Raw genomic sequence first — 27,426 nt, forward strand, 5'->3', positions numbered from 1 at the left:
TTTGGTTGTACTTAGTTAAGGGAAGAATAGGGAAAAGTGCATTTTCTCCATCTTCCCAGATACTGAAGCCCTTGCCTTCACTCCTGAAGGATACTGTTGCTGGATATAGAATTATTAGTTAATATTTGTTTTCTTTCTGACCTTTTTAATGATTGGTTCACTTTAGGCATACATGACAGCAGAATCCATTTTGATATAATTATATAAGCATAGAATATATCTGATGCTAATAAGGACCCCTTATTATCTTGTGGATGTACACCAGGGTGAGATTCACTGTGGTGTACTCATGTACATACACACGAAGGTCATGTCTGATTCATTCTACTGTCTGTCTTATTCCTGTTCCTCCTCCCTGCCATTCATTCCCCTTTGTCTAATCCACTGAGCTTTTATTCCTCCTCTCCTCCACTTCTCATGGGTCAGCATTCCCATATCAGAGAGAACATCTGACCTTTGGCTTTTTGGGAATTGGTTTTTTTCACTTAACCCGTCTTTCTGACCTTTAAATATCTAAATCCACCATTTCATCTGAGCAATCATCCATATTCATAGTGCTTTTTCTCTGTATGTGATGCATGCCATTTCTTTTTTCCTTTGGCTGCTTTTAAGATTTTTCTCTTTATTTTTGTTTTTAAGTTATGGTACTATTCTTTATATAATGTTATGCCTTGGTTTGATTGTCTTTGTATTTATATTGCCTGGGATTTGTTGAGCAACTTGGCTCTGTAAGTTATTTTTTAAAGAAAATCTTAGAAACTCTCACCTATTACTTCTTCTAATCTATATTTATTCCCCATGTGTTCTCTCCTTTTCTTCTGAGACTCCAGTTATAATTATGTTGAACATCATGAGTTCATCCCACAGATCACTGAAACTTTTGTTGATTTACATATACTTTTGTTGTTGTGGCTCTTTAGACTGGGGATTCCTCTTCACAGATTTTCAAGCCAACTAACACTTTATTCTAACACTTCTAATTTGCTGTTAGGCCGATACAGCTGTTGTACTTGTCTCAGTTCATTTTGTATTGTTATAACAAAATACCGGAGGCAGGATACTTCATAAAGAAAAGATGCTTATCTTATCACAATTTTTTTTTTTTTTTTTTTGGTGAGGAACAAACACAGGGCCACACACATGTGAGGCAAATGCTTTACCACTGAGCTACACCCCCAGCCACTCTCTCATCATAATTCTGCTAAATGTACTGCCACCTCAGTACCTGACCTCAGCCACATCCAAGCAGCACTTTTGTTTCAAATTTTCTTTTTGGATCTTTCAATTTCTCTGCTGAGATCCTCATCTGTTCACTTGTTAGGACCTTACTTTTCTTTCTCTTCAACACACTTATAATGTTAAATAGAAATAATTATAGTTTGCTTATCTTTATGAATGAAAACACTTATGAACATGTGGAGGCCCTTTTCTGCTAGTCCCAACATCTGGCTTATCAGGGCAGGTCTATTGATGACTGCGTTTTCTCTTGACTATTGGTCATGGTTTCCTGACTTTTCTATCTGGTGATTCTTTGGTTTCTACTGGACAGATGCTTCCTCATTGTTCTTTTAATACTGATTTTAAAATAATGGCTGTATTAAGACATAATTCATGTTGATCATGCATTTAAAGTGTATGATTCAGTGATCTTGAGCATATCCAAAGATACCTATAAAAATCCCACAGTCAGCTTTAGAGCAGCTTCATCTCCTCAAAAGGCAGCCACCCTGTGCTCCTCAGCTCTCACTTCCTCTCCCTGACCCCCACCCACCAGCTCTAAGTAATATGATTTTGTCTGTCATAGATTTGCTTGCTATGGACATTTCATATAAGTGGAAATTACAATAAGTGGTCTTTGGTAACTGGTTTTGTTCACGTCTCAAAGATTCTCTATACTGTAGCACATACCAGTTTGCTATTATTTTTTATGGCCACCTCATATTCCTGGTGTGGATACACCACAGTGTGTTTATCCACTTACCAGTTGATAGGTGGAGAGCTGGGTTTTATCCTAGCAGGCAGTTAACTTGGCTGAACCCAAACTCCAAACTCTCTCCTGCTAAATAAATAGTAAATTGAACCCCGGGGAACTTAACCACTGAGCCATAGCCCCTTTAATTAATTAATTAATTTATTTTTTAAATTTTGAGACAGGGCCTCACTAAGTTGCTTTGGCTGGCCTTGAACTTGGGATCCTCCTGCCCCAGCCTCCGAGCTGCTGGGATTACAGGCGTGCACATTACACTGGGCTTGGGCCTTCCTTTTCAGGATGAGTGCTACTCCAGTTTTTGTCTGTTCTTGGTTGCCCTCCAGGGCCCTTGGATAGTTGTCTCTACATTTCTTCCACAGTTTATCACTGTGTGAAGTTTAGCTAATCAAATCTACTCCCGACCACTGGATGTAGAACCCCACAATACCTCCCGTTCCAATTGGCAATACAGCTTGTGGAGCCTTCCAGTGACCCACCCCGTCAAGCCTCAAATACAGCCCCTCTCCTGAGCCCAGATAAACGTCTCAGGTAAAGAGTTGAATGCTGCTGGCGACCTGAAGTCCCTCCATCAATGCCAGCCAGGAAGGTGAACCCTCGGGAATACAGATTTCAAAGTGGGAGAGGTCTCTTGAGCAGGGGTATAGCTGACGGAATTCAAGTAGCCACTCTCTTTCCTATGAGAGCTGGACCTGAAGGCGTGTGGATTTTATCACCCCTTGTGATGAGGGACCAAGCCTGGCCAGGGCGGCTATAAAATTCAACCTGGATCTTTCACCTTTCCAAGGTAGCTGTTACCCTTTCTCCCCAGAAAGGGGGAGGTGAGGAATACCTCCGGCTGTCTGTCACCTTTGGGGACTTCGCCACCACAATAGCGTCATCGTCATCCTATAAGAGCACTTCTGTGAAACTTCAAGCTGATGTCCTGCGGGGTTCTTGTTGTCCCTAAAGCCTCTGTGGCCTTCTGGAAGTTCCAGGGAGGAGTAGGAAGACGTTTTAGGGAATGTTGTCTTGGGTCTTCTGAGTCCATTACTTGCCTCCTACATTTCGTGCATTTAGTCGTGAGCGTCCGCTAGAGAGAACGGTGGCTAGATGATATCTAAGTGGAATTCTCCAAGTTCCAAAGTCTTCCAGAGAAGTTTTCAAGAATTAAACACTTTACCATGTCGTCCATTTGCCTCAGTTAATCTGGACGAGAGAACCAGGGAGCCAGGAGGGGGCTCTGTTCTGCCTCCAAGTTGTTCATTCATTAAAAGATTCTATTTAAAGTCATGTTTTCCACAGCATCTGGGGATGCTTCCCGATTTAGGACAGAACACAAAACGTCTCCAATTGTCGGTGTTGCTGGGGGTATAACTTGAACGGTGTCAGGGAAAAAATTATTGTGAAATACAAATAAGAAGCTTTGACAGTGCACCATTTTTCTTTCATGGTAGGGTGTATTTTGACATATTATATATACACGGAGTATGACTTATTCTGATTAGAATCCCATTCTTGTGGTTGAACATGATGTGCAGTTTCGCTAGCCATGTATTCACATATGAACCAGGAAAGTGATGTGTGATTCATTCTACTGTCTTTCCTATTCCCATGCCCCCATTTTCCTTTGTCTAAGCCTGTGAACTTCTATTCTTCCCTCTCCCCACGCTCCCTTATTGTGAGTCAGCATGTGCATCTGAGAGGAAACATTCGGCCTTTGTTTTTTTTTGGGATTGGCTTATTTCACTTAGCATGATAATCTCCAGTTCCATCCATTTACTGGCAAATGCCATAATTTCATCCTTATTTATGGCTGAGTAATATTCCACTCTGTATATATACCACATTTTTTAATCCATTCATTTGTTGAAGGGCACCTAGGTTGGTTCCAGTAGCTTAGCTATTGTGAATTGAACTGCCATAACATTGATGTGGCTATTTCACTATAGTATGCTGATTTTAAATCCTTTGGATATATACTGAGGAGTGGGATAACTGGGTCAAATGGTAGTTCCATTCCATGTTTTCTGAGGACTCTCCATACTGCTTTCCATAGTGGTTGCACCAATTTGCAGTCCCACCAGCAAAGTATAAGTGTGCCTTTTCCCCATTCGTCACCAACATTTATTGTTACTTGTGTTCTTAATAATTGCCATTCTGACTGGAGTGAGATGAAATCTCAGTATGGTTTTAATTTGCATTTCTTTAATTGCTAAAGATGTTGAACACTTTTTCACATAGTCGTTGACTATTCATATTTCTTCTTCTGTTCAGTTCCTTTGCCCACTTATTGGTTAGGTTATTATTATTATTATTATTATCATTATTATTATTATTATTGGTGTTAAGCTTTTTAAGGTCTTTTTATATCCTGGAGATGAATGCTCTCTCTGAAGTGCAGGTGGTGAAGATTTACTCCCATTCTGTTGACTTTCTCTTCATGTTCTTGATTGTTTCATTTGCTTCGAAGACGCTTTTTAGTTTGATACCATCCCATTTATTGATTATTGATTTTACCTCTTGAGCACCATTTTGATTGTCTTTCTTTATAAAAATGCAGATTATGTGGCTTCTCTGAGGAGACCTGTGGCTTCTCGGTATGCCGTTGGCCTGTTTCCGCAGTTCTTCCGAGCAGAAGATGGCAGAGTGTACAACGTAAGTCAGAGTTGCCTCCGAGGCCAGGTCTCGTGACATGCTGAGGTCACCTCAGGTCACAGAGGGGATGGCCATTCAGGTGGAAGGGTTCCTTTGGCCAGTGCCATTGATGTGCTCACAGCCAAGGAGCCGTGTGCAAGGAAGCCCTGGACCAGCAAGAGATGAGCGCAAAGCCCTTTTGGCCAGAGATACCTTGTGATACCTAATGCCATGTCAAGGCCATGCTGGTAGCTCTTTCATTAATTTAGGGATTAATGACAAGGAGCAAAGCCTGTACGTACGTGTTCATCACAGATGCAGTTTGTTTCTGATATTTTCCATCCCAAGCTGGTTGAATCTGAGGATGCTGGAGGGCTGACTGTCCTAAAAAATGTAAACCGAGTCTGGCCCTAGGCAAGAATCCAAGTTGAATTCTCCAAGTCCTGAAATTTGCCCTGGACAAGCACCTGTGGGCGCCATCCATCCAAGGGTATCTCGGTTGAGAGGCTGGAGATTTTCCCTGCAGGATTTGGAGGATCATTTGCAAAGCTCTTTTGAAACCTCAGCTCTTGATCTCGTCGCTGCGGTCCAGGTGACTTATTTTGGCGCCCTCTTCTCATTTCTGCTTGTTCCTTTTATTTTCATCCAGCTGACGGCTAAATCGGAACTGATCGATGGGTTGGCGGAGTCCTTAGAACAAGCCCTGGAGAGCTGCAGGCGGCGCATGGACTGGCTCACCAGCGGAAGCCGGCAGATTTTCGGGGTCATCCTGGAGCAGTGCATCACCTTAGTGCTGGATTTCGGCGACATTCTGGAGGGCGAGCTTTCTCTGTGCCGAGAGGCTCTGACCATGGTCCTGCGGGAGCAGTTGGCTCAGGTCGCCAGGTTCAATTTCATATGGTGAGTCCCCAGGGGAAGCACCGAGGTCCGGGACGAGCCACAGCGATGGGCAGGTATTTGTCCTTCAGAGAGGCACAGCTGTCTCCGGCGAGGGCGTGGGGGGGGGGGACCATCTTGAAAACTCCTAGAATATACAATTTTAGCAGAAAACTCACAATGAAAAAATATTAGGAAACTTTAATCTGCTTTGCACCAAGCATCTTGATGTTCTTGTTAAAAGAGATTTAGGGGCTGGGCTGGTGGCTCAGTGGTGGAGGCCCTGGGTTCCATCCTCAACCCCACAGAAAAATAAGTAAAAATAAAGGTCCTGTGTCCATTTACAAATATTATATGTATCAAAGAGAGAGATTTAGGACCCGGAGTGCAATTCAGTAGCAGAGCCCTTGCCTAGTGTGTGCAACACCCTGAGTTCAGTCCCCCGCCCTGCAGAAATAAGAGATTTAGAAACATACTTTTTAACTTAGGGAAGTTGAAAAATACGAGAATATGAACCCTCTGCACGTATTCAACAAATATTTAAGGCCATAAATCCCCTCGCTCAGTTGAGATTTTAGCTAAAATAATAAATTCAAAGGCCACAAACTTCACTTGTTTTTCCAGACCGAATTTGCAACTCAAGTTGACCTCTCCTGTAAGTTGACTTCTTTCATCCAAACGACAGGTGGCTGGCTTTACAGAATTTCCCGGATCTTAGAGTTTTCACAGCCAATTATTTACGGATTCTTGGATCGGGAAGAATTGGGGCCTGGGTGCTCACCCTCCATCTGAAGCAATGGTTGCACCTCCCGGAGAAGAAACACCTGGTTGCCGAGGGGGAGGGGAGTCTGCTTAGCTCAGTTTGTCTTTTTTAAATAAAATGCTTTGGGCTAAATAGAGGACCTCTTGGGGGCTGATCCTGGTGGTGTGCCCCCCCCCCTCCCCGCCGGGCTCCTGTTTCTGCCGCCGTGTGTTATTAAAGGAAGCAGATGCTGAAGTTTGCAAAAGTTTTGCTTCCTTGGAACGTTTACTGAAGTGTACATGCCACTCAGTGCTCAGTTTTTTCTACCTGGAAAAGCCACACAGAAGGGACACTAGTGTGAGCTAGCTCTGCCTCTGGAGACGGGCCATGAGCGACTGTCAGGCCAATTTATTTGCAATTATAAGCACACATCCATTCAAACGGCTCTGCATTTTGGAGTTTTCCACCTGTTGTCTCCAAACTCAAACTCAATGGTTTTACCAAATTTTCTCAGGATTTAAAAACAAATGCTCTGTTGAATTCAAAACAATTCAATTTTTGATCTGAAAAAAGGTGACCGATGGCAATCTTTTTCAGAACAAGGAAATGTCAAGAAAGAATTGGCATAGTAGCACACGCTTGTAATCTCAGCGGCTTGAGAGGTTGAAGCAGAAGGATTGAGAGTTCAAAGCCAGCCTTAGCAACTTAGTGTGGCCCTAAGCAACTTAGGAAGACCCTGTCTCAAAATAACAAAATTAAAAGTGCTGGGAATGGGACTCGGTGGTGAAGCGCCTCTAGGTTCAAAATCTCATACCAAAAAAAAAAAAAAAAAGAAGAAGAAGAATTAGAAATAAAATTTATGCAAAATTGTTATACTGTGAGTTTTTTGTGTATTTGTTGTTAATGAAAGACAGTTTCATACAAACCTGCCCATTTAAGAAAATAGCTTATCTGGATATTTTTAAAGAACTTGTTACTGTTTACATTTCTTAGTTTTTCTTATTCTCAAGTAAACATTGTTTTTCCTAGTCAGTGTGGGCTTGTGGAAGATAATGTCACCTCAAAATTACGGGGTGCATTCAGAAGGTACACTTTCCTCAGCAAGACAGGCCCATCTTCACCAAGTTTTAAATTTTCCTGGTGACTCTGAAGGGCCTGGGAGCTGTGTCCTTCCTCACTGCTGATGACACGACATTAGGAGGCCCATTGTTTGTGGGCCTGAGGGGACTGAGGTTGGACATTCCTCTGGTGGCACTGATCACTGCCCTGTGACCACCCATGTGATTCCTTTCAGGGTTACTCAAGAGCCTGTGAAATGGCAAGAACACGCTATTCCGGTGACCCGACAGTGCATAGCCGCTGCCTGGTGCTGGGTCGAGGAGCTGAGTTTTGAGCTGACCACGACGAGCGCCATCTGCCGCCTAGACGCTCTGCTGGAAGCTGGGAAAGACGAGACTGTAAGTGTGTGTCCATGGTCCGCCCGGGGCCCCAGGGTGTCTTCACACTGTCCTTCAGCTGACCTTGATTTCCCCACACCCGAAGCATTCCCTAGAGGCCCCGGTCATTGGCACTGGAGAGGCCCCTGGGTATTGACCTGATTGAACTCTGAATTTTGAGCCAATTGAGAAATAGTCTGCAGGGCCCAGAGAGGGATGCAGGGAGCGGCCCTGGTGACAGTAGAGCTGGACTGGACCGACCACATGGAGGCTCCCTCAGGCTTGTGCCCTGAGCCTGGCTGGGCTTCTCTGAGGTGGCCGGGGCTGGGGGAGCTAGTGCCAGGAGAGACCAGCACTGCTCACACCCCCTGAGCAGCGGGAGGCCATCGCTGTGCAGCTCCAACACATTCATTCCGCTCTCGCCCTCCAGCCAGTTAGAGACCACCTTCCTTCCCTGAGGGGAGGAGAGGCCAGAGGACTCTGAGGACGAGGAACTAGGGGGTCCCCGGCATCAGCATCCGCGTTCTGAGGCTTCCCAGGTCCTCTTCTTCATAGATGGAACTGTTTTGTGCTTTCCGAGGTGAAGTATATCCAAGCCGAGGAGCCTCCATTTTTGATCATTAATGTACTGACACAGGCATTTGGAAAGGAACCTTCTGGAAATAAAGCTTTACCCGGAAGGAGCGATTTTATATGGCAGTGTCTTAGGTCTCTTTCAGTCCCAGGGTGTGTGTTTCTGAGAGGGATCACTGGGAGGACTGTGAGGGCAGTGCCAAGCTGGTAAGGGACTTTCTGGAGAGGAGGGTCCCCAGGTCCCCGTGGGTCTGCCTGCTGTATCCGCACTTGCTTCCTCGGCTCTGGAAGCCAGCTTTACCCGGCTGCCTTCAGAAGTCCTTTCCCATGAAAGGACAGCTCCCGGAGCTCACTGGTCTGCGTTTATCAGTGACGATTTGAAATTGGAAACACACAGTTTTCCTCGGAAAGCCAGACCAACAAATGTTTTCTGTTAAGGAAGAACCAAATACAAGCCACTTTGTTCTTTGGTCCTTCCAGATTGTTTCAACATCTGTAAAAATGCCAAGATTCCTGACACCTTAGTATTGCATTTCAAGAATGGTACATTTCCCAGTCTCCTGGATGTGTGTGCTCTTGAGTGCGCCTTGAACCTGACCGGCCTGCCTGGTGTGACTGCAAGATCTCCCTGGGACCTTGCTTCTCTCCCCTTCCTCCCTCCGGCTGGGCTCCCCTCTCTCTAATGTGCATCTCTAGCCTGGAAAATGAGGAGCGCTTCATCGAGTCCCAGGGAGGTCCTACAGAAGAGGGGGAACCAAGGAGCGAGCTCGCAGGTGCTGGTCACCAAACGCAACCCGCAAGCTCTTGACAAGAGCTGGGAGCGCGTGGGAAATTCCAGGCGACACAGGCTGCTCTGTCCCTCTGCCCGCAGCCTCTGTCTGGGGTGGTCCCAAGTTTTCCTCCAGTAAGTGCAGCTGTCTCATATATAAAAATGCCATGCCTGTACTCATTTTTTTTTTTAAGAGCATGCATGTGTATGTAAAAGGGGGGGAATAGGTTCCCAGGGTGGCCTGCTCCTCTGCTCCGGGCCCCTCCTGACCACCCCAGGGAGTTTTGCATTCCAGCGTGTAGCTGCCATCTGCTAGGAATAGAAAAGATTTAAGGCTTAAGAAACTTCTGGAGCAGTAACTATAAATTTCTCACACTGATGATTCCTCGGGTTTGCCTGAGCTTCTGCCCCCATGAGGGTGCACCAAGAGGAACCAGGACAGTGGGTATCATCCTGGGTCCAAAAATCAACATGGAAGTCTGGGTCTTGTATCAAGTCCATATGAGGACCAGGCTCTGGCCGCAGGTAGGCTGAAGACCCAGCAGGGAGCCCAGGCAGTGTGAGGGGGTCTTTAAATCGTGGCTCCCATAACAGCACTTGAAGAACACTACTGATGGGTGAATTCTCACTGAATCCTGTGGAAAAGGACCTGATGCCCGGGAAGGTTGTTGAGGAGATGCTTGCAGGAGAGGGGTTGCTGTCCTTCGAGCCCAGTGTGCTGACCGGCATGGGCTTCTGTTCTCCAGCATCCTCTGTGCTTTGGAAGTTGGCAGCTTCCCTGGCCTTTCTGAGGAGGAGAGGTCTGTTGGGAGGCCCTGGCCTCCCCTTTCCCAGGTCCTTGGGAGAGAGGACTGTTTATCCCAGAGCCCTGGCTCAGGCCACCCAAGAAAGCTAACTGCCCTCAGGAGAAGGCTCCATGACCAGAAGACATCTGTATTTCCATTTTTTGTTCTCTCCCATCTGCCTGGTAGTCATGAATCTGTTTTTTTTTTTTTTTTTTTTTTTGGGGGGGGAGCATTACTGGGGATTGAACTCAGGGGCACTCAACCACCGAGCCACATCCCTACCCTATTTTGTATTTTATTTAGAGACAGAGTCTCACTGAATTGCTTAGGGCCTCACTTTTGTTGAGGCTGGCTTTGATTGCACGATCCTCCTGCCTCAGCCTCCCAAGCTGCTGGGATTGTAGACATGCACCACTGTGCCTGGTGAATTTGTTGGTTTTTTTGGTTTTAAAAAAATCATATTTGGGGCTGGGGATATAGCTCAGCCATATAGAGTGCTCACCTTGCCTGTGGAAGGCACTGGGTTTGATCCTCAGCACCACATAAAAATAAAATAAAATAAAGGTATTGCGTCCATCTACAACTAAAAAATATATATTTAAAAAATCATATTCACTGAGAGACCTGACCTGCACCTTTCCATAAGGAACCTGTGCTGCTGGTCAATAAGCTGAAGGCCTGGCCCTGTGGGTACGTGAATCTAGCATCTCATTTATTTCCTTCTGGTGGCTTGGACAGGCATCAGATCTTTTCTTTGTGTGTCCCCGAAGCTTCCTAAGAGTTCTATAAATGTTTGTTGGACATTGATGGGATGAATTGGAAATAATGGTCACATGCTGGAGTTTGGGGGCTAGATGTGGGACCAAGAGATCTGATCCCCAATGTCCAGATTTGAGAATTTTGGGGTTTTTTTCTTTTTTTTAAATTGGAGGGAGGTGGTTTGCTCAGGACCAGAGGGGTGAATTTGCTGAGCCTTGTAGGACCCTGGTGGGGTGAGGGTAGGGACAAGGCCCCTGAAGCCTGAGAGGCTGGACAGTGGGTGGTGACCAATCAAAACGGGCCAAAGCAGGAAAGGGCTGTCGAAGGCACAGGGAAGACCTGGAGGCGCATCCGGAGGTCTGGCGTCTCCCCAAAGGTGCAGCGTTCCAAGGTCAAGGGAGAATTCTACTGGACCCCTCTTCACTTCTCCTTGAGCGTGGGGATCTTGATACCCAGCAGGACGTCAGGCTGGTTCGCAGAGGGCAGTGGGAACAGAGGTGGCCACTCCCTGCTATTCCTTCCCCAGCCCCCACCCCAGAGCAACAGCTGGGAAGATGCCAAGGGCTTCGTGGGTGGGCAGAGTGCCCATGGCTGTGTGGAGCTGCAGAACAAATGGCCCAGACAGAACAGGCCTTCCAAGCAACGGCATGGAGGCTCCACCTCGTCTTATGTAATAAAAAACCGTGAGAACTTGTGACTCACTCTTAGGAGGCCGAATGGAGCCTTTGCATTATTTTATCAAATTCGGTGCACAGCAGCCCCTAGGGGAATGCCGGCCAGCCGGGTCGCTGCTCCTGCTGCTGGGTTTCAAGGCTGGCCCTGGCCCTGGGGGCTGAGCTTATGGCCAAGGGTGAGCATTCCTGTGAGGACAACCCCCTTAAAGCCGCGGTCAGCAGTGTTGATATCGGGCGGAAGAGCCTGAGCCCTCGGACAGTGGGGGAGCCCAGCCAGTGAACAGAGTGCCGGCCTGGGCCGCCTCCTCTGCCCCCTGACCGTGACTTCATCGTTCCCGGATTCACATTCATCTCTAATGGGTGACCAGCCTTTCTAAATCCAACACTGCACGGTGGTCAGAAAGCAGGACAGAAGCTCCTGGGTCAGGCAAGCCAGCTCCTAGGCCAGGTCAGTCCACCACCCTAAGCCTCAGTTTCTTCACGTCTAAACTGGGCATGCTAACGATAAAAGCATGCTCCACGAGGCTGTTGTGAACGCTGAATCAAATAATCCATTTTCACCTACGGTCCCAAGAAGCAGATAACTGTAAAGCCATTTTACTTTAAGGAGCAGTTTTGTCAGTTTGGAGAGAGAGGGGGATAAGGTGTTGCGTTTATCCCCCTCTCTGTTTTTCTAAATGTGAGCAGAAAGGAGACCAGAAAGGAGCCTGTCTGCAGAAGCGGGTGGAGCCGGGTGGCCTCCATGCTGAGCATGTCCCAGGGCCTCTGCAGCCCGAAAACATGTGATTCAGAAGCCGAATTTAATAAAGTTAATGAATAGTGAAGCATGCCATAGGCTCCGAGAAGGAAAGGAAATTCTGACTCACTGCTGGCCACAGCGATCTGGGGAGAAACCATCGCTGCCCAAGGAATGTGGCTGCTTGGGTTATTGCCACACAGGCGGGGCTCAGCGCTGCCCACGACCCCTCGGCACACGGTGCTTACCTCCTGGTTGATCTGCAGACAGATGAGCCATCAGATCACATGTGAATCCCAGAAGGCGCCCTGTGTCTGTCCCTTGTCTTGAGCCATGTGTCATTTTAGGATGACCCTGTCCCCAGGATGCTAAACTTGGGCACAGACACAGCTGAAAAACTTGTCAACAGCGGTGCGGTGAAGTGGGACCCTGTTAGGGCATCCTCTGCAAGGTCATTTGTATCAGAAGAAGAACAAAATAAGATGCACTGGCTGGAAGAAGAATTTAGTTGCCTAATAAGTCACTGGGAGAACATGGTTTCTTCCTCTATTTCCCTCTGCCTCCCAGGAGGCTGACTGAGAGGTTGGAACTAGGTCTTCACCTCCCTGTGGTGCTCCTTAATGTCAAGGAGCTGGTGTTGAAAGATCTGAAAGATGAGGCTTGGGAGCGAGGGAGGGAGGTGTCACCTGGTTTCAGCTCTGACTCTGGCCCCAGTCCTCAGCCACCCTGCCCCCACCTCCACCCTTGGAACTCCAGAGCCCCCTGATTAGCTGGGGAACCAACTGTGAGTCCACCCCCTCTGCCAGGTGAGTTAAAGTCCCAGGTTTGGAGTTAAGGGAGGACCATTTGCTAGCAATCTGCAGCTGGGGTTTGGGATGAAAGCAGGGAGAGTGATGTGAATCCCAAAAGAGGGGTGAAACCTATTTATCCCTTAAAACACCGCACACCTGCTGGAGCCTCATCCCCAGTTGCCTGTAGAGACCATCACTCAGGACGTTTCTGGGTTGAGATGATGGCATTCCTAGCTCTCCTTGGTTCTCACTCTCGGAGGCTGGTGTAAATACATGTGCACATACACCAATGTCCGCCAACCACGAAGAGGAGTTCACTGTCTCCCTGCTTATAAGAGAAGGCCCTGAAGCGAGGTCCCTGTCCCAGAGATCACAGAACTCATCAGTGTCTGGGGAGATCAATGTCCTGGAAGCCAGTCTCGGGGATGAACAAGAGTGGAGTGGTGTGTCGGGGGGGGACAGCTGTCCTGAGGCCCTCTTGGGTGGGCATCGGTCTGCATTAAACAGGGACCCCTTTGGGGGGATTGTCTCCTAGAAGGGAGAGGTATGCACCTCCCAGAATCCCTGGTTTAAGGTGTATGTGTGGAGGGGCGGTCTGTGGCCCCCGACCCAGGTTGTTCACTGTATACAATGTCAGCCTGGGGCATGGCAGCATGGAGTGAGCCTGGGGCCGGCCTGGCTCCCCACCAGCTGCCTAAAGTCAAGACAGCCTCACGTCCCCAGGCCTCTTGCTCCCTGGTGACATGAGACCAGAGCAGGAAGCAGCTGGATATACCCCCCCTTCCCACACCCTGCCTCCGGCTGAGGATGGGCGAGGCGGCACTGCAGAATTCTGGCACCTCCTCGGGAAGTGGCTAATAAGCTTCCTACCCACAGCAGCCGTGCCAAGGCCTCCTTCGTTTCTTGATTTGCACACAACTGCTCCTAGATGTGTAACAGCCACGTTCTTCTCATGCAACCCCGAGACCGCAGCCCCTGCTATCTGGCCTCCGTTGTCTCTTGGCAACAGCCTTGATTACCTCACTCGCTGACTTTACCTCCCAGCATCCCCACAAACATGGAGTACTGTCGCTATTCTTGCTGCCTTTTTTTTTTAAAAGAAGTGGTTTTGTAGAGTGTGTGTTGCTGATGAGCCCAGTGCCAGTCAGGGGCACGCAGGTCCATGAACCATTGATTGGCACCACTGTTTTACAGATTGAGTCCATTTACTACTTCGTGGTGGGGGACATTCCGGCGGAGTCCAAGGAGCTTCTCCTCCAGAGGGCTTTGGACATCCCACATCCTGTCCACACAGTGTCCTTCAACGCCAGAGGAGAAGGCATGGTAGCTTTCCTGAAGGATCTGAGCACCAAGACCCACGGCAGGTAGGTGGGAGGACACTTATGGGGGACTCAAGTCGGTGGCCCACGTAAGCAGGGCTAACAGTGGGTCTCGGTGGCCTTCTTACCCAGTCAGTTGCTGGATTCTCTCTCTGTTCTGTCCTCTTTAGTCTCCGTGTACCCTCCCCCGGCTTTTTTTCTGTATCCCATATCATTCACATCTTTTTTGTTTTCTGTAGCTCTGATGCTCTGACTTTTTAGGGACTCTGACTCTGGAGAGACCGTCCTCCCAGGGTTAGCCAGTCCCTAGAGACAGCAAAGCACTGGCCTGGGTGCACCTGTCATAGCAAACCCACTCACCCAGAGCCCACCTCTCAGTCCAGGCTCTGGCACTCAGGACCACTGTCCTCCATGCTGATCAGCCCAGGGCTAGACACCAGGCAGCTCAGGACAGACCCCACCCCCAGAGCTCACTCAGATGATTCAAATTAGCTAACCCTAAACCTGCTTATGTTGTCTCCCCTATCCCTTCCTATGGAAACCAGAATAAAGGCCCCTCACCCCTCTGCCTCCTGACCAATCCTGTGTGGCATGGTGTACTCCCTTCTCTTAGTATCTTAGTCCACTTGGGCAGTTTATTAGCCAGCTTTGGGTCCATATAACAAATGCCTGAGGTAATCAACTTATAAAGAGCAAAGGTTTATTTTGGTCCACAGTTTTGGAGGTTTTGGTCTGTGATTCATTGGCCCCATTTCTTTGGGCCTGTGGCAGGAGCACATGGCTCACCTCATGGCCAGAGAGCAAAAGAGAAGAAGAGAAAGGGATTGGGGTTCCATGATCCCTATCAAGGGCACTCCCCAAATGATCTAAAGACCTTGCATTAGGCCCCGCCTCTTAAAGGTCCCACCATCTCCCAAGAGTGACAAGCTGAGGACCTAGCCTTTAACACATGCACCTTTGGAAGACATTTCTGGAACTGAACTCTTGCATGCCGCCATAACAAAATATCAGAGGCCAGGTGGGTTAAAGACAGAAATTTATTTCTCAGCGTCCTAGAGGTTAGGAGCCACTTGGTTTCAGGTGAGGGCTGTCTTCCTGGCTGTAGACAGCTGACTTCTCACCACAGCTTCACCTGGTGGGAAGAGAGCAGGTGAACTCTCAGGTTCTCCCTTCCTTTTCTTACATGGTCACTAATCCTGCCTGCTCAGGGCCCAGCCTGCTGATCCCAGTCAACCTTTACTCTCTCCTTATGGACTCTGTCTCCAAATATAGTCATTCTGTCCTCTGCTCTGTCACCTGGGGCACTCTCTCTGGGCATGCTACAGCCCAGGGAGTAATTCACCACGGGAGAAGCTGTGGTTCCCTACTGACTGTGTGGAGGTGTGTTTTGAAGATAGGGGCAGATGTAGATATACCCTCCTGTGCCTGCCCAGGGCCCTCACAGCAAGGCTACCCACTGCCAGTGCTGCTTCTGCCTGCTCCACCCCTGCCCAGATACCCACGGCTCCTGGTTGCTCTGGCACGCCTTGGGTTGTGGGCCCCAGATAGAGGACAGTTAATATCTGACCAGAAACAGTATGTCGTGGGCCTCTCAGCTTGCAGGAGGTGGTCCCAGCTTATTGGCCCTTCAGGTGGTCCCTGGACACCGAGTTGGTGTCTAGTGGAACCATCAGTGAAGCACTGCTGTATTAGAGTCGTATTATGTCACTATTAAGTGATTTTCTTCTGCACAGGCAAGGTGGTATCAGCCGGAGGAAACCTTCCCCTGCTCTCTTTTCTAATCTGAAGAATGGATCAGAGTGGAAAATCCTGGGCACCAAAGGCCTCACCAGACTCAGGGTGTGGGTTCTGCCAGGACAGACCTCTCCTGCCTCCCTCACCTGCCCTGCCAGGAGGTCATGGGAGGAAGGAAACTGGCAGTTTCTGTTCTGGATGAAGCTCTCGCAGGGGGCAGGCCTGGCCAGTCTGAGTCTGCTGGCCTTAGAAGGGGGCTCTGCAGTGTGTTTTATTCACTGCCACAGAGTCTCCCCAGAACCTTTGAGGCAAGGGTGAGGCTTCCCATGGTCCAGGAGGCCCCTAGACCTCTCCTACCATTCCTTTGCCCATCTATCCACCCCAGGCTCTGCTGCAGGATTTTCTGCATTGAATGAGCAAGAACTAACTGGCAGAGGCGGAACTCTTAGCATTACCAAGACCTTCTCTGCCAATCAAAATCTAATGCCCTGGTGCTATTGACAATTTGGATTTCAGTTAGGGGGGTTTGGGCATGTGACAGCCCGCCACCCTGTGTGAACCTCACCAGCACTTGTCAAGCTTTAATGTGCACACTCACCCCCGGGGACATTCAAGTGCATGTTCTGACCCAGCAGGCCCAGGTGGGGGCATGGGGATGCGGATCCCTAACCCACTCCCAGGCCCTGCCACTGTGGTTGTTCTTTGGACCACACTTTGGGTAGACAGGCCCTGAAAACTTGCCTGGACAGCAATTCTTTTAACTAGCACTTCACCTTGGGTCCCAGGGGAAGTATGTGTTTGCTGAGTTAAAGCTGACTGAGGCCCATCCGCAATGGGAGAATGAGCCAATGCTGCTCATATCCCCAGCCTTCAACAGGCCCACATGCGGATGACTGCTACAGGGTCACTGCATTAAAATCCTGAGTCATCAAAACTATTGTCATGTTGGAATCCCAGGAACCAAAGAATAAATAGAAGAATAGAATATCATTTTCCAAAAACCAAAAAATACCATTTGGTTGAGCTAATTACCCTCTAATGAAAAGACACATCATCATGTAAAATCCCAAACCATTTTAGACCGGGAGGCTGAGGCAGGAGTATCACAAGTTTGAGGCCAGCCTCAGAAACTTAATGAGGCCCTAAGCAACTTAGCAAGACCGTATCTCAAAATAAAAAGTAAAAAAGGACTGAGGATGTGGCTCAGTGGTTAAACCCCTGTGGGTTCAATCCCTGGTACCAACCAAACAAACAGAAACAACCTCCCAAACCATTTCCAATTCCGATACTCTTCTGCCTTCCTGTCTGCTGGTGGAAATTGATAGTGTGTAAAGGAAAGGGGCGAACATGGTGAGATTAAGATGCTCAGCCCTAAGGAGAGAGAGGAGATTCACAGTCCTGAACAGAGAGGCGCACTCACCCCTCTCCAGCTTCACGTGGAACGTCCTTGTGTTTCAGATTCCACGCGTTTGCCGAGAGGACAGAGTGCATGGAATTGCCAGCTTTCCTCACGGAGGCTGGTGACAACGTGATCACTTGGAATTCAAGAAAGCTGAGAGGAAAACTCCCCCCAGGTACCTGGAACCCCCAAGGAGCCGCGCAGTTATCCTTCTTAACTCTGGGTGATCTCTGTCACTAGGTAGGGACCCCCTTTCCCTTCTCATTATGATGGTGGCGCAGGAGCAGAGCCCACAGATGTTCATGGGGGATTCCCAGCCTGGCCACCAGGCATAAGGTTACGGCCCAGGGAAATGGCCTAAGCGATGCGTGTTTACTCACCTGAGAACCTTCTGGAGGTGTGGCCTTAGGTGTGTCAATGATGGAGTTAGTTCTAGGCAAATGAGGACACCTGCAGTTCTGAGGAGGAAGTCCTGCCGTCCTTCCTGTGGTGAGCCGCGCTGTGGCTCCAGAGCATGGGCTCTTCCTGCCCCTTGTGAGGGTGGAGGTCACACAGGGACCTTTATGGAGGCTGAATGAGCCTCCTTTTTCACTCAAGAAATGAGGCCACAAAACCAGCCAGAAATAGGAATGGGATCTCAGGAAGATGAAAGATGGGAGTCTCTTTTTGGGCTGATGAAATTGCAAAGTGCCCAAGACACTGAATAAATACTGCCAAGAAAAGCAGTGGCTCTGCCATTGGCCACTCTTTGGGGGCCAAACTGCAGCCTACAGGTGTCTGAAAGATTCCTGTTGACCTAATGGTGTGGCAAAGGCTCTCTGGGACCCGAAGAGTGGGCAGTTAGTCGAAGCTATTTCACAGCAGGGGATCAGGTTGGAAGCCCGCATCTGACACACAACTTCTCGGATTTAAATTCTTAGTGCCCTCTGGGCAGAGCAGGGGGTAGTTTCTGGTAGAACTCACTGGTGCACTCCTGTAGGTGACTGTTCTGATTGTCAAGTAGATGCCTCCAGAGAATTTGAGAAAATGCCAAATCATAAGTTAGATGGATGCTAATCTGAGAAACAGTTACTTCTGGATGTCCTACTGAAAGTAACAAATAAGACTAATCCTTGGTGGGCACTGATTCAATCAGGGTGAAGAACATATCACCGGCATTCTAAGCCTTGCCAGTTACTGTGAATGGGATTTGCTTTTGGTCTATGGAGATTTCTTGGTGTCTTTGTCTGTTTTCTGCTGCTGTAACAGAATACCTAAGACTCGGTGATTTATAAAGAGTAGAGATTTATTTGGCTCACAGTACTGGAGACTGGTAAGTTCAAGGGGATGGTGCTGGCATGTGGCAAAGGCATTCAGAAGCAAGAGAGCAAGAGAGGGCTGAACCCGATTTTTTCTCTTTTCCTTTTTTTGTGTTGCTGGGGATCAAACCCAGGGCCTCACACCCGCTAAGCAAGCACTTTACCACTGAGCTACATCCCCAGCCCCTTAACTTGCTTTTAAACCTTCTCTCTCAATAACTAATCCATGCCAGTCATAAAGACCTTAATCCATACGTGAGGGCAGAGTCCTTTGGACCTAATCAGCCCCAATACTGTTGCAATGGGAATTAAGTTTCCAGCACGAGGAACTCTGGGGACACACTCAAACCACAACATTGGCCATCTGAGTTGTGAGGGAGACCTGCCCGACCCCATAGCTTCCCGTGGTCCACAGCCATTATCTTCCCAGCCCTGGGAAGCAAATTAAATTACAGATAAGAACCCTTGTCTCAGAATGGAGGTGTTGGTCGTGGCTTGTCACTCTGAATCCATTCCAGTGATCACACGTTCTGGGTTTGAGGGGGCAGAGTGTCAGATGCTCAATATGCGATCTTGTCTCCTCTTTCCATCACAATGTCCCAGAATGCCAATGTTTCAAAGCCTAGCTCTCCCACTCAAGAAACTGCCCGGAAAACTTTGACAGACTCTGAAGGTCTAAAATGTGTGGTCTCCCACTTCACAGCAGCTCTGTGGCCTCTTCTGCACCGAGTCCCTCTCCCCATTGCCACACGGGCCCTTGCGAGCACTTATTGCTGTGGTTTCCCAGGCCACCCTCTAGTTGTGTGTGTGTGTGTGTGTGTGTGTGTGTGTGTTGGGGGGTGGCTTCCTTAGGAGATGATTTTGCCTCCAGAGACTATCTAGTGAGGGCTTGGGGAAGCATTGTTTATAGAACTCATTTGGCAATCTTAAAGACTTTCCTGCTGTGATTGTCTTTTGGGGTTCCAATCATGGGTTTTCAGAGCTTTACACCAATGCAAAAACACAAACTAAGCAAAACAAAAAACTATCTGTGATCCAAATAAGAATGGTCTTCAAATTGTATTAAAATATATCATTGTGGCCATTTTGGAGCATACATTTCAGTAGCCTAAAGCACATTCACACTGTGCGACCACCCACCACCACTTAAATCTAGAACTCTTTCCGCCTTTCCAAACTGGAACTCTGTACCTGTTAAACAATGGCTTCCCATGTCTTTGTTGCTGCTGCTGCTATAACAAAATACCAGAGACTGGGTGATTTATAAAGAACAGAAATTTATTTATTTATTTATTTTTACAGCTCTGGGCACTAGAAAGTCCAAGATCAAGAGGGCTGGCAGATTCAGTGTCTGGTGAAGGCTTTGTCTCTGTTTCCATGATGGGGCCTTGTTGCTGAGACCTCCACAGGGGAGGGACCTCAGGTCCTCCCATGGAACAGGAGGTGGAAGGGCAGAACAGGGCAAATGGGAGCTCCCTTCAACCTTTTATGAGAGCACCAATCTCTTCTGGGGGTAGAACCCTCATGACTCCTGTTATGGTTTGGATGTGAGGTGTCCCCAGAAGCTCATGTGGGAGACAGTGCAAGAAGGTTTAGAGGTGAAATGACTGGGTTACGGGAGCCTTTACCCAATCAGTGCATTAATCCTCTAATAGGGATTAACTAGGCGGTACCGGTAGGCAGGTGGGGTGTGGCTGGAGGAGGTGGGCGTGGGGAGATGTGCCTTTGGGGTAGATATTTTGACTCTGGTCTGCGGTCTGCTTCCCTCCACCACACCCTTCCACCGTGATGTTCTGCCTCCCCTCCAGCCCAGAGTGACAGAGTCACCATCTATGGACTGAGACCTCTGAAACCATGAGCCTCCAAATAAACGTTTCCTCCTTAAACTTGTTCTTGTCAGGTTTTTTTTTTTTTTTTTTGGTCACAGTGATGAAGAAGCTGTAACTAACACGACTCCTAAAGGCCCCACCTATGAATATGTCACGTTGGCTAATCAGGGCTCTCAACATCTGAATGCTGGAGTGCATTCAGACCACAGCACCCACATCCCCTCCCCAGCCTGACAGACACCGTCCTCTCTCCCTTTGAATGTGCCACCCTAGGCCCCTCATATTAAGTGGAGTCACACAGGGTGCGTCCTGTGACTGGCTTCCCTCACCCTCGTCCTCACGGTTCACCGATGATGTCGCATGTGTCAGAAGTTCCCTCCTTTCTAAGCCGGGCAGGTTCAGTGACATGTACAGACCACGTCCTGTTCATTCATCCGTTCACCTGTGGACACCTGTGTGCTTCTGTAGCTGTTGTGAATAACACCGTTAAGTCCGCACTGTGCAAACGTTTTTCTGAAACCCTCCTTTCTGTTATTTTGGGTGTATACCTACAGTGGGCTTCCTGGATCATATATGGTAATGCCATTTCTAATTTTTTGAGGAAGCTCAAAAACTCATTTCCCAATTTTTTCCACTGTTTTCCATAGTGGCTGTCCCGTCTTATGTTCCCAACAGTGTAAAATTGTTCTACAAGTTTGCCAACATTTGCTATATTCTGTATTTTTAATAGTAATCATCGAGTGATGCGTGGGAGATAGTGTTTCATTGTACTTTTGATTTGCGTTTCCCTAATGACTAGTGATGGGTAACATCTTTTTATGTGCTTATTGAAATAAATATTTCAGTGTGATATATATATCTGAGCCACATCCCCAGCCCTTTTCATATTTTCTTTTCACACAGCGTCTTGATGAGTTGCTTAGGGCTTTGCTAAGTTGCTGAGGCTGGCTTCAAACTTGCAATCCTCCCATCTCAGCTTTCCGAGTGTCTGGGATTACAGGCATGCACCATCACACCTGGATGAATGCAATATATTTTTTTTTATTAGAGCTTTATAGCTCTACATAGTAGTTGGGTTTATCCTGACAAACTGATACATGTTAATGCAATATTTTTAAAACTCAAAATTAATGCAAGAAAATTCATAATAATAAAAATAACAATCCAGCCCCCTTCTATCTTTTGGAAATTAACCCTAGTCATTGTCAAGGATGTTCTCCTAGGAGGTAGCTAAACATCTGGAGAGAGGGTCTAGAATGAGACATCTGTTCTGGGGTCCCTGTTCTAGGGCCTCACCAACACAAGAAATCTCACTGCTGTCGTGCTGGGCTCTGGCTGTCAGGCTCATGCAGATCCTGCTCCTCCTACTCTCAGTTTTTAAATTCTATTATTACATTCTCATTATCGATTTTAAAATTCCACAGTAACTCTTGAAAGCATGGTACACAATTCTTATGTTTTAAAAGAGAGAAAGATGTGTAAATATCAGAAAGTAACTTTCATCATCCTGTTTCACGCTCTTGCGTTACATGGGTTACGATATCATTGCTAGTCACTGGGCCAGGAGGATGAAGTCCACTAACCCTTTAAATGTTTAGCTCTTGTTCTTTCAAAGCATGTTGCTAGGTGTATTGCCTGCATTAGCTCATTTAAAAAATCACAACAGCCCTGGGAGGCGGGGGATAGTGTTACCTCGTTTTGTTTTTGTTTTTTTTTTTTCTTTTTTCAGGAGGCAGACAGCCTGGAAAAAAATTTGCAGAGATTACAGGGCTGGTATGAGAAGACTTGGAAGTCTGAACACACAAGTGTAGGACACTTTCCAGGCATAGTGTAGATGATTTGGAAAGTATAAGAAGGAGGAGAAAAAAAAATCCTTGCCACCCAAGAATTTTTGCTGTTGAACATTTTGGTATCTTTCATCAGTCTTCTTGCTGTATACTTAAAAAATAATTAAAGCACAAATATCATATTATACAATCTGAACATGACATTTTCTACTTAATATTCTGGCAAGTATCTTCCTATTTTATCATAAAACATCTGTAGTTGACATTAAAATATCTAATCTTTCTTAAAGTTCTGTATCAATTTTGTCCAACATTTCCTATTGGACTTTTTCATTATTATAAATAATAATTTTTCATTATAAAATGATATTATAATATTTTGTTATTATAAATAATTTACATTTATCTTTTGCATGATATGTTTATTTCCTCCTGTATTTTAGTATTTTATAAATTAAAAAATTTATTTCTAGTAGTGAAGATACTGGATCAAAGGGTAATCCCTCATGTGAATTTTGAAAAAATGGTTTAAGACGATTCCATTCACACCAGCAGTATATAAAGAATACCCATCTGAGGGGACCCAAATCAGCATTAGATTAGTATCTTGTTTCCTTTGATATTTTTTTTTGATGAAGAAATTAATGCAATAATAATGAGGAGTAACAGCTGCTTTTATATTTATTGACTACCTTCGTAAAGCATCTGCTTGTCTTTTGCCTGTTTATCTGCTGGGGTCATACGTTTATTGTCACGTCATCTCAACTTTGTATATTAGAGACATTAACTCTTTAGTGTAATATTCATGGATATTTTTACTAGTTACGTATTTTTTTCATTTTGGCTATTTTTTTATATGATGCCTTAAAATTCGCGCAGTAACTCCAGTCTCTAAGTCCTATAGCTCCTTTGTGATTCTATCCTCCTTCTCTTGGTTGTTTTTTTTTTTTTTTTTTTTTTTTTTGGTACCACGAATGATTGGACCTAGGGACATTTAATCACCGAGCCACATCCTCAGCCATTTTTATTTTTTATTTTGAGACAGGGTCTCGCTAAGTTGCTTAGGGTCTCAATATGTTGCTGAGTCTAGCCTTGAACTTGGAATCCTCCTGCCTCAGCCTCCTCAACTGCTGGAATCATAGGCATGCGCCAGCACACCCAGCGCTTCTTTTGGTTCTTTTTTTTTTTTTTTTTTTTTTAGAGAGAGAGGAGAGAGAATTTTAATATTTATTTTTTAGTTTTTGGTGGACACAACATCTTTGTTTGTATGTGGTGCTGAGGATCGAACCCGGGCCGCATGCGTGGCAGGCGAGTGTGCTACCGCTTGAGCCACATCCCCAGCCCTTCTTTTGGTTCTTAATAGCCTGAGTTTAAAACAAAAGCGAAAATCTTTTGGGCCCATCTAGATTTATTTTGAAGTACAATGTGATGTGAGGATATAGGTGGATGTGAAGCTAAGTATACAGCAACGTCTTCCTGCCACTCATCTCTCCTTCCTTTTGAAGTACGCTGTGTGTGGCTAGTGATGGGCTTGATCTTGGACCATCTACTTTGTTTCCTCTCCGAGTCCAAGGCTAATCGTGACCTTTTGACATTAACTGATTTTGCCATCTGCCTTGTGTACTTTTTGTAGATGTGAAAAATGATTTTGATGCTATCCAAATAAACCATCATTTTGTATGTTGCTGGCCTGAACTTTTTAGGAGAGCGCACATGTGTGTTTGAGTTCAGTGCTCTTTTATTCGACACACACCATTTTTCTCCAAATATCCATTGCCATTTAAGCTTCTTGGTTTTTTTTTTTTTTTCTGCCTTTTTCATTTTTTCCCCTCCCCCCAGCATAAACTGGCTCACTCTAGTGATGCAATTTAAAAAGCAGACAGAACTGTATCAGCAGTTTGCTTGCTGGCCTAGTAAAACCTTTAAAAAATTAGAACATTGTATTGCATTCATGCCATTAGCAATTGGAGATTTAAAAGGCAAAAACTATTCTCTAAAACTTCTTGAGGACTTTGGACTGCTCCAAGCTAAATTGATAGAGGGTGGCTAAATTAGGTAAATGCATTGTCACAAATCTGATTGCATCTAATTTTGATGTTTGTTACTTATGGTTTTGTAGATATTTATATGAATCTGCAATTTTTTCTTTTTTGAGGGGTGGGAAACAGGGATTGAACTCAGGGCACTTAACCACTGAGCCACATCCCTAGCCCTATTTTGTGATTTATTTAGAGACAGGGTCTCACTGAGTTGCTTAGCGCCTCACTTTTGTTGAGGCTGGCTTTGAACATGATCATCCTGCCTCAACCTCCCAAGCCTCTGGGATTGAAGGCATGCGCTGCTGCATCCTGCACAAATCTGCATTTCTTGAAACAGGTTTGATAAACAAGTTGTAATAATATCTGCAAATAAATTAATTAGGTATGAATTTTTATCAACTTTTAGAATGCACATATCTTTTTTATTTTTATTTTTTTGCAGTCCTGAATCAAATGCAGGGCCTTATGCATGCTAGGCAAGTGCTCTACCATTGAGCCACATTTCCAGCCCTATGGATTTTTACCAAATTTTAGGTCTTGAATTTGGGGTGGTTCCTTTCAACAACCTCTTCCCTTGAGAAAACAAAAAGTAGTTTTAGGCTGAGAGCAATTTTGTCTTGTTTCTTGTTTCATTGCAAAGGCAAACATAGATATATCATGTAAAAGCATTTATTCTTCATTCTTGAACTTTTTAACCTACATCCACATTTTATTGAACAATATAACACAAAGATACATTCACAAAGAGTGATTCTTCTGGCTTATAATATAAAATCACTTATTTAATCTGTGCTTGCTTTGGATTACTCTACATGCATTAACTCCTCAGAGGAATTTCTCTCCAAATTTAAATTTTCCCTTTTTGTTTTCTTGGATTGTGCTCTTCGGGGGATGGGAGCCTTTTCCAGTGTTTTGACACAGACAATGTTTGTTGTTTAGGGGTGAATTGCATTTTAAGTTTTTCCTACATTACCTTCTAGAAGTTCATGGCCAATCTTTGGCTGTCAAGAACGCAAAGATGGGGACTGGGACGGGGATGGGATCGAGCCCAAGCTCACAGTCTCTGCTGAGCCGCAGCCCTTCTAAGCACTTGTGCGGTGCGGCTCAGATGGGGTGGTGCCTCTCACCCCTGACCCCGTGGCCTGGTGCTGTCCACAGACTCTTGGAGGCACACCCTCCATTCATTTCCTTCTGGGACACTCTGCCAGCACTGGGTCTGGTTTCCCCGCCATTAGTCTGGAAGAAAATCCAGGTCCTCTCTTGCTCCCGCCGCCATCCTCTCCCACTCTCCACTGGGTGGGATTTAACAGCTGCTAACAGTTGGAAGCAGACCACATCCTCCTGGCTTCCCCCTTTCATTTCTGTCCTTTCATTCTGCAGCTTCCCACCACATTTTATTAGGAGCAACGTCCATCCCCAATGTCATCCCTAACGTCAGGTATCTTGTACTGAGGGTTCCTTGAGCTTCTTGGACCTATTGGTTTTCATCAAATTCAGAAAAACTCCAGCCATTTTTTTTTTAAAATCATGCATCTACATGTCAACTCTGGTGTGATCAATTTAGAATGGACGTTTCCTCCTTTAACCCGTGCCATCCGGTGTGTTCTTGTCATGGTCAAGAGCATATGCACAGGAGCCAAGGCCAGCCCTGCAGCCCCACTTAAGACTCACATTACACCCATTATCCAGAGCAAATCTCATGCCCGAGTTCAGCATCATTGGAGTGGGGAGGTCTGTCTACTGCACTCACACGCAGATAGGCAGGAAAGTGAAAATTGGGTGCCCGATCATACAAACTGTTACAGTGTTTTGTTCCTTTGGGATTCTGGTTTTGGCCTAGGAAGCAGCGTTTGCTAGAAAGTGAATCAACTTTGGAATCAGACCTGGCTTCCAATCCGAGTTGTGTCACTAATTGTGAGCACAGAGGCAGGTTAACTCACGTTGCTGAGCTATGTTTCCTCGTTTTATAAAAAAAATAGGAATGATATCATGTCACCAGAGGAGTTCCCAGAGAGGGGGACCTCAGCTCAGGACAAGTGAGGTCCTTAGTGTACATGATGGAAAAGAACTTCAGCATGTGCCAGTTAGAGACATAGGCACTTTATTTGGGAAAGCAGATATACATTGGAGGGAGAAGTTGGGCCATTGCAGAGGGAGAGACGGCAACCCATTGGTCTGGGGTATTAGCATTCATAGAGGGACAGTAGCTAGGTGCTGGATTAGAGGAGGAGTCAGAGTGCAGCCAGTTTTTCCTGTGCTTGAGCACTACCCACACTATGTTACTTTTTGAGGGCAAGGGCCAAGGACAGGGCAAGGACATGGGTTATGGTCACGGGCTGCTTTGCTCATAGTTATATTTCAAAACTTATAGACATTTCTTGTATTCATGGGGCTTCTCTTTTGAAATTCAGTATTTCTTCCTTTTTCTGTATCCCCAAATTTCTCTCTCAATAAAGTCTATGGCAATGGTTGTTGGGAGAATCTAAAAAAATACAACGCCCATCAAGACTTTCAGCCTCCAGTGGACATTCGATGAATAGCAGCTTTCTTTTTCCTTCCTGCAATTCCAAACAGGCTTTTATCCTAGACATTGGTTCTTGAAAGTGAAATAATTCTAAAGGGTAAGGTAGCCTTGACCATGATCATGACATTAACTGGTTTATCTGCATACATAATTATGGGTGGAAATTAGAATTTGAAACCAGGAAGTGAATATGGGAGTACTAAACTGTGTCCTGATAGGAAATGGGTCAACGTTGATACTTGGGGTGGACCGCTGGGGGCTTTGAAAGAAATCAGGAGCATTTGTCTTACTTAATGTAAATAGGATTCTATTGGAGGGACCTTTTTGGATGGCTTCACCTACTTCACTGTTGTAAGACTCAGATCAGCAAGTGGCTCAAATGCTACAAGGATATTTATAAATTGGACATGATGATTTTCAATTTCATGTAGGGATGGATTATTCTGGATTCGTCTGGGCTTGTTGCTGCTTTGGAAGGAACTTTAACAGCTGGTGCTGTCCCAGGGCGGCATTCCTAATCCCCTGGGCAGCTGCTGGGGTGGCTGTGGGAGGCCTGTGAGCCCAGAGCAGGGGTCTGTTTAGTGGTGTGGGGACTCTTTCTCAGAAAGAAAAATAGCTTCAGATCTCTTGGGTTTGGAGAAGCCCTTCATCTTTTTAAAAAAATTTTGTTCTTTTTAGACATACATGACAGTAGAGTGTATTTTGACACATTATACACACGGAGTCTATCTTACTCTAACTAGATCCCATTCC

At 46.2% G+C, this 27,426-nt stretch overlaps 1 protein-coding gene across 1 annotated transcript in view; it reads left to right on the top strand.

Annotated features, from left to right (window-relative positions):
* The window catches only part of VWA3B (von Willebrand factor A domain containing 3B), a 225,563-nt gene that overhangs the window by 38,481 nt on the left and 159,656 nt on the right, over positions 1 to 27,426 (top strand). The window contains exons 7-11 of the mRNA XM_081265190.1: positions 4,530 to 4,624; positions 5,253 to 5,503; positions 7,516 to 7,678; positions 13,939 to 14,108; positions 17,256 to 17,371. Of these exons, the coding sequence (XP_081121316.1) occupies positions 4,530 to 4,624; positions 5,253 to 5,503; positions 7,516 to 7,678; positions 13,939 to 14,108; positions 17,256 to 17,371 (795 nt within the window). The remainder of the gene's footprint in view (positions 1 to 4,529; positions 4,625 to 5,252; positions 5,504 to 7,515; positions 7,679 to 13,938; positions 14,109 to 17,255; positions 17,372 to 27,426) is intronic.

This window comes from Spermophilus citellus (genome assembly GCF_964194105.1).
Source record: "Spermophilus citellus genome assembly, chromosome: 13".
Lineage (NCBI taxonomy): Eukaryota > Metazoa > Chordata > Mammalia > Rodentia > Sciuridae > Spermophilus > Spermophilus citellus.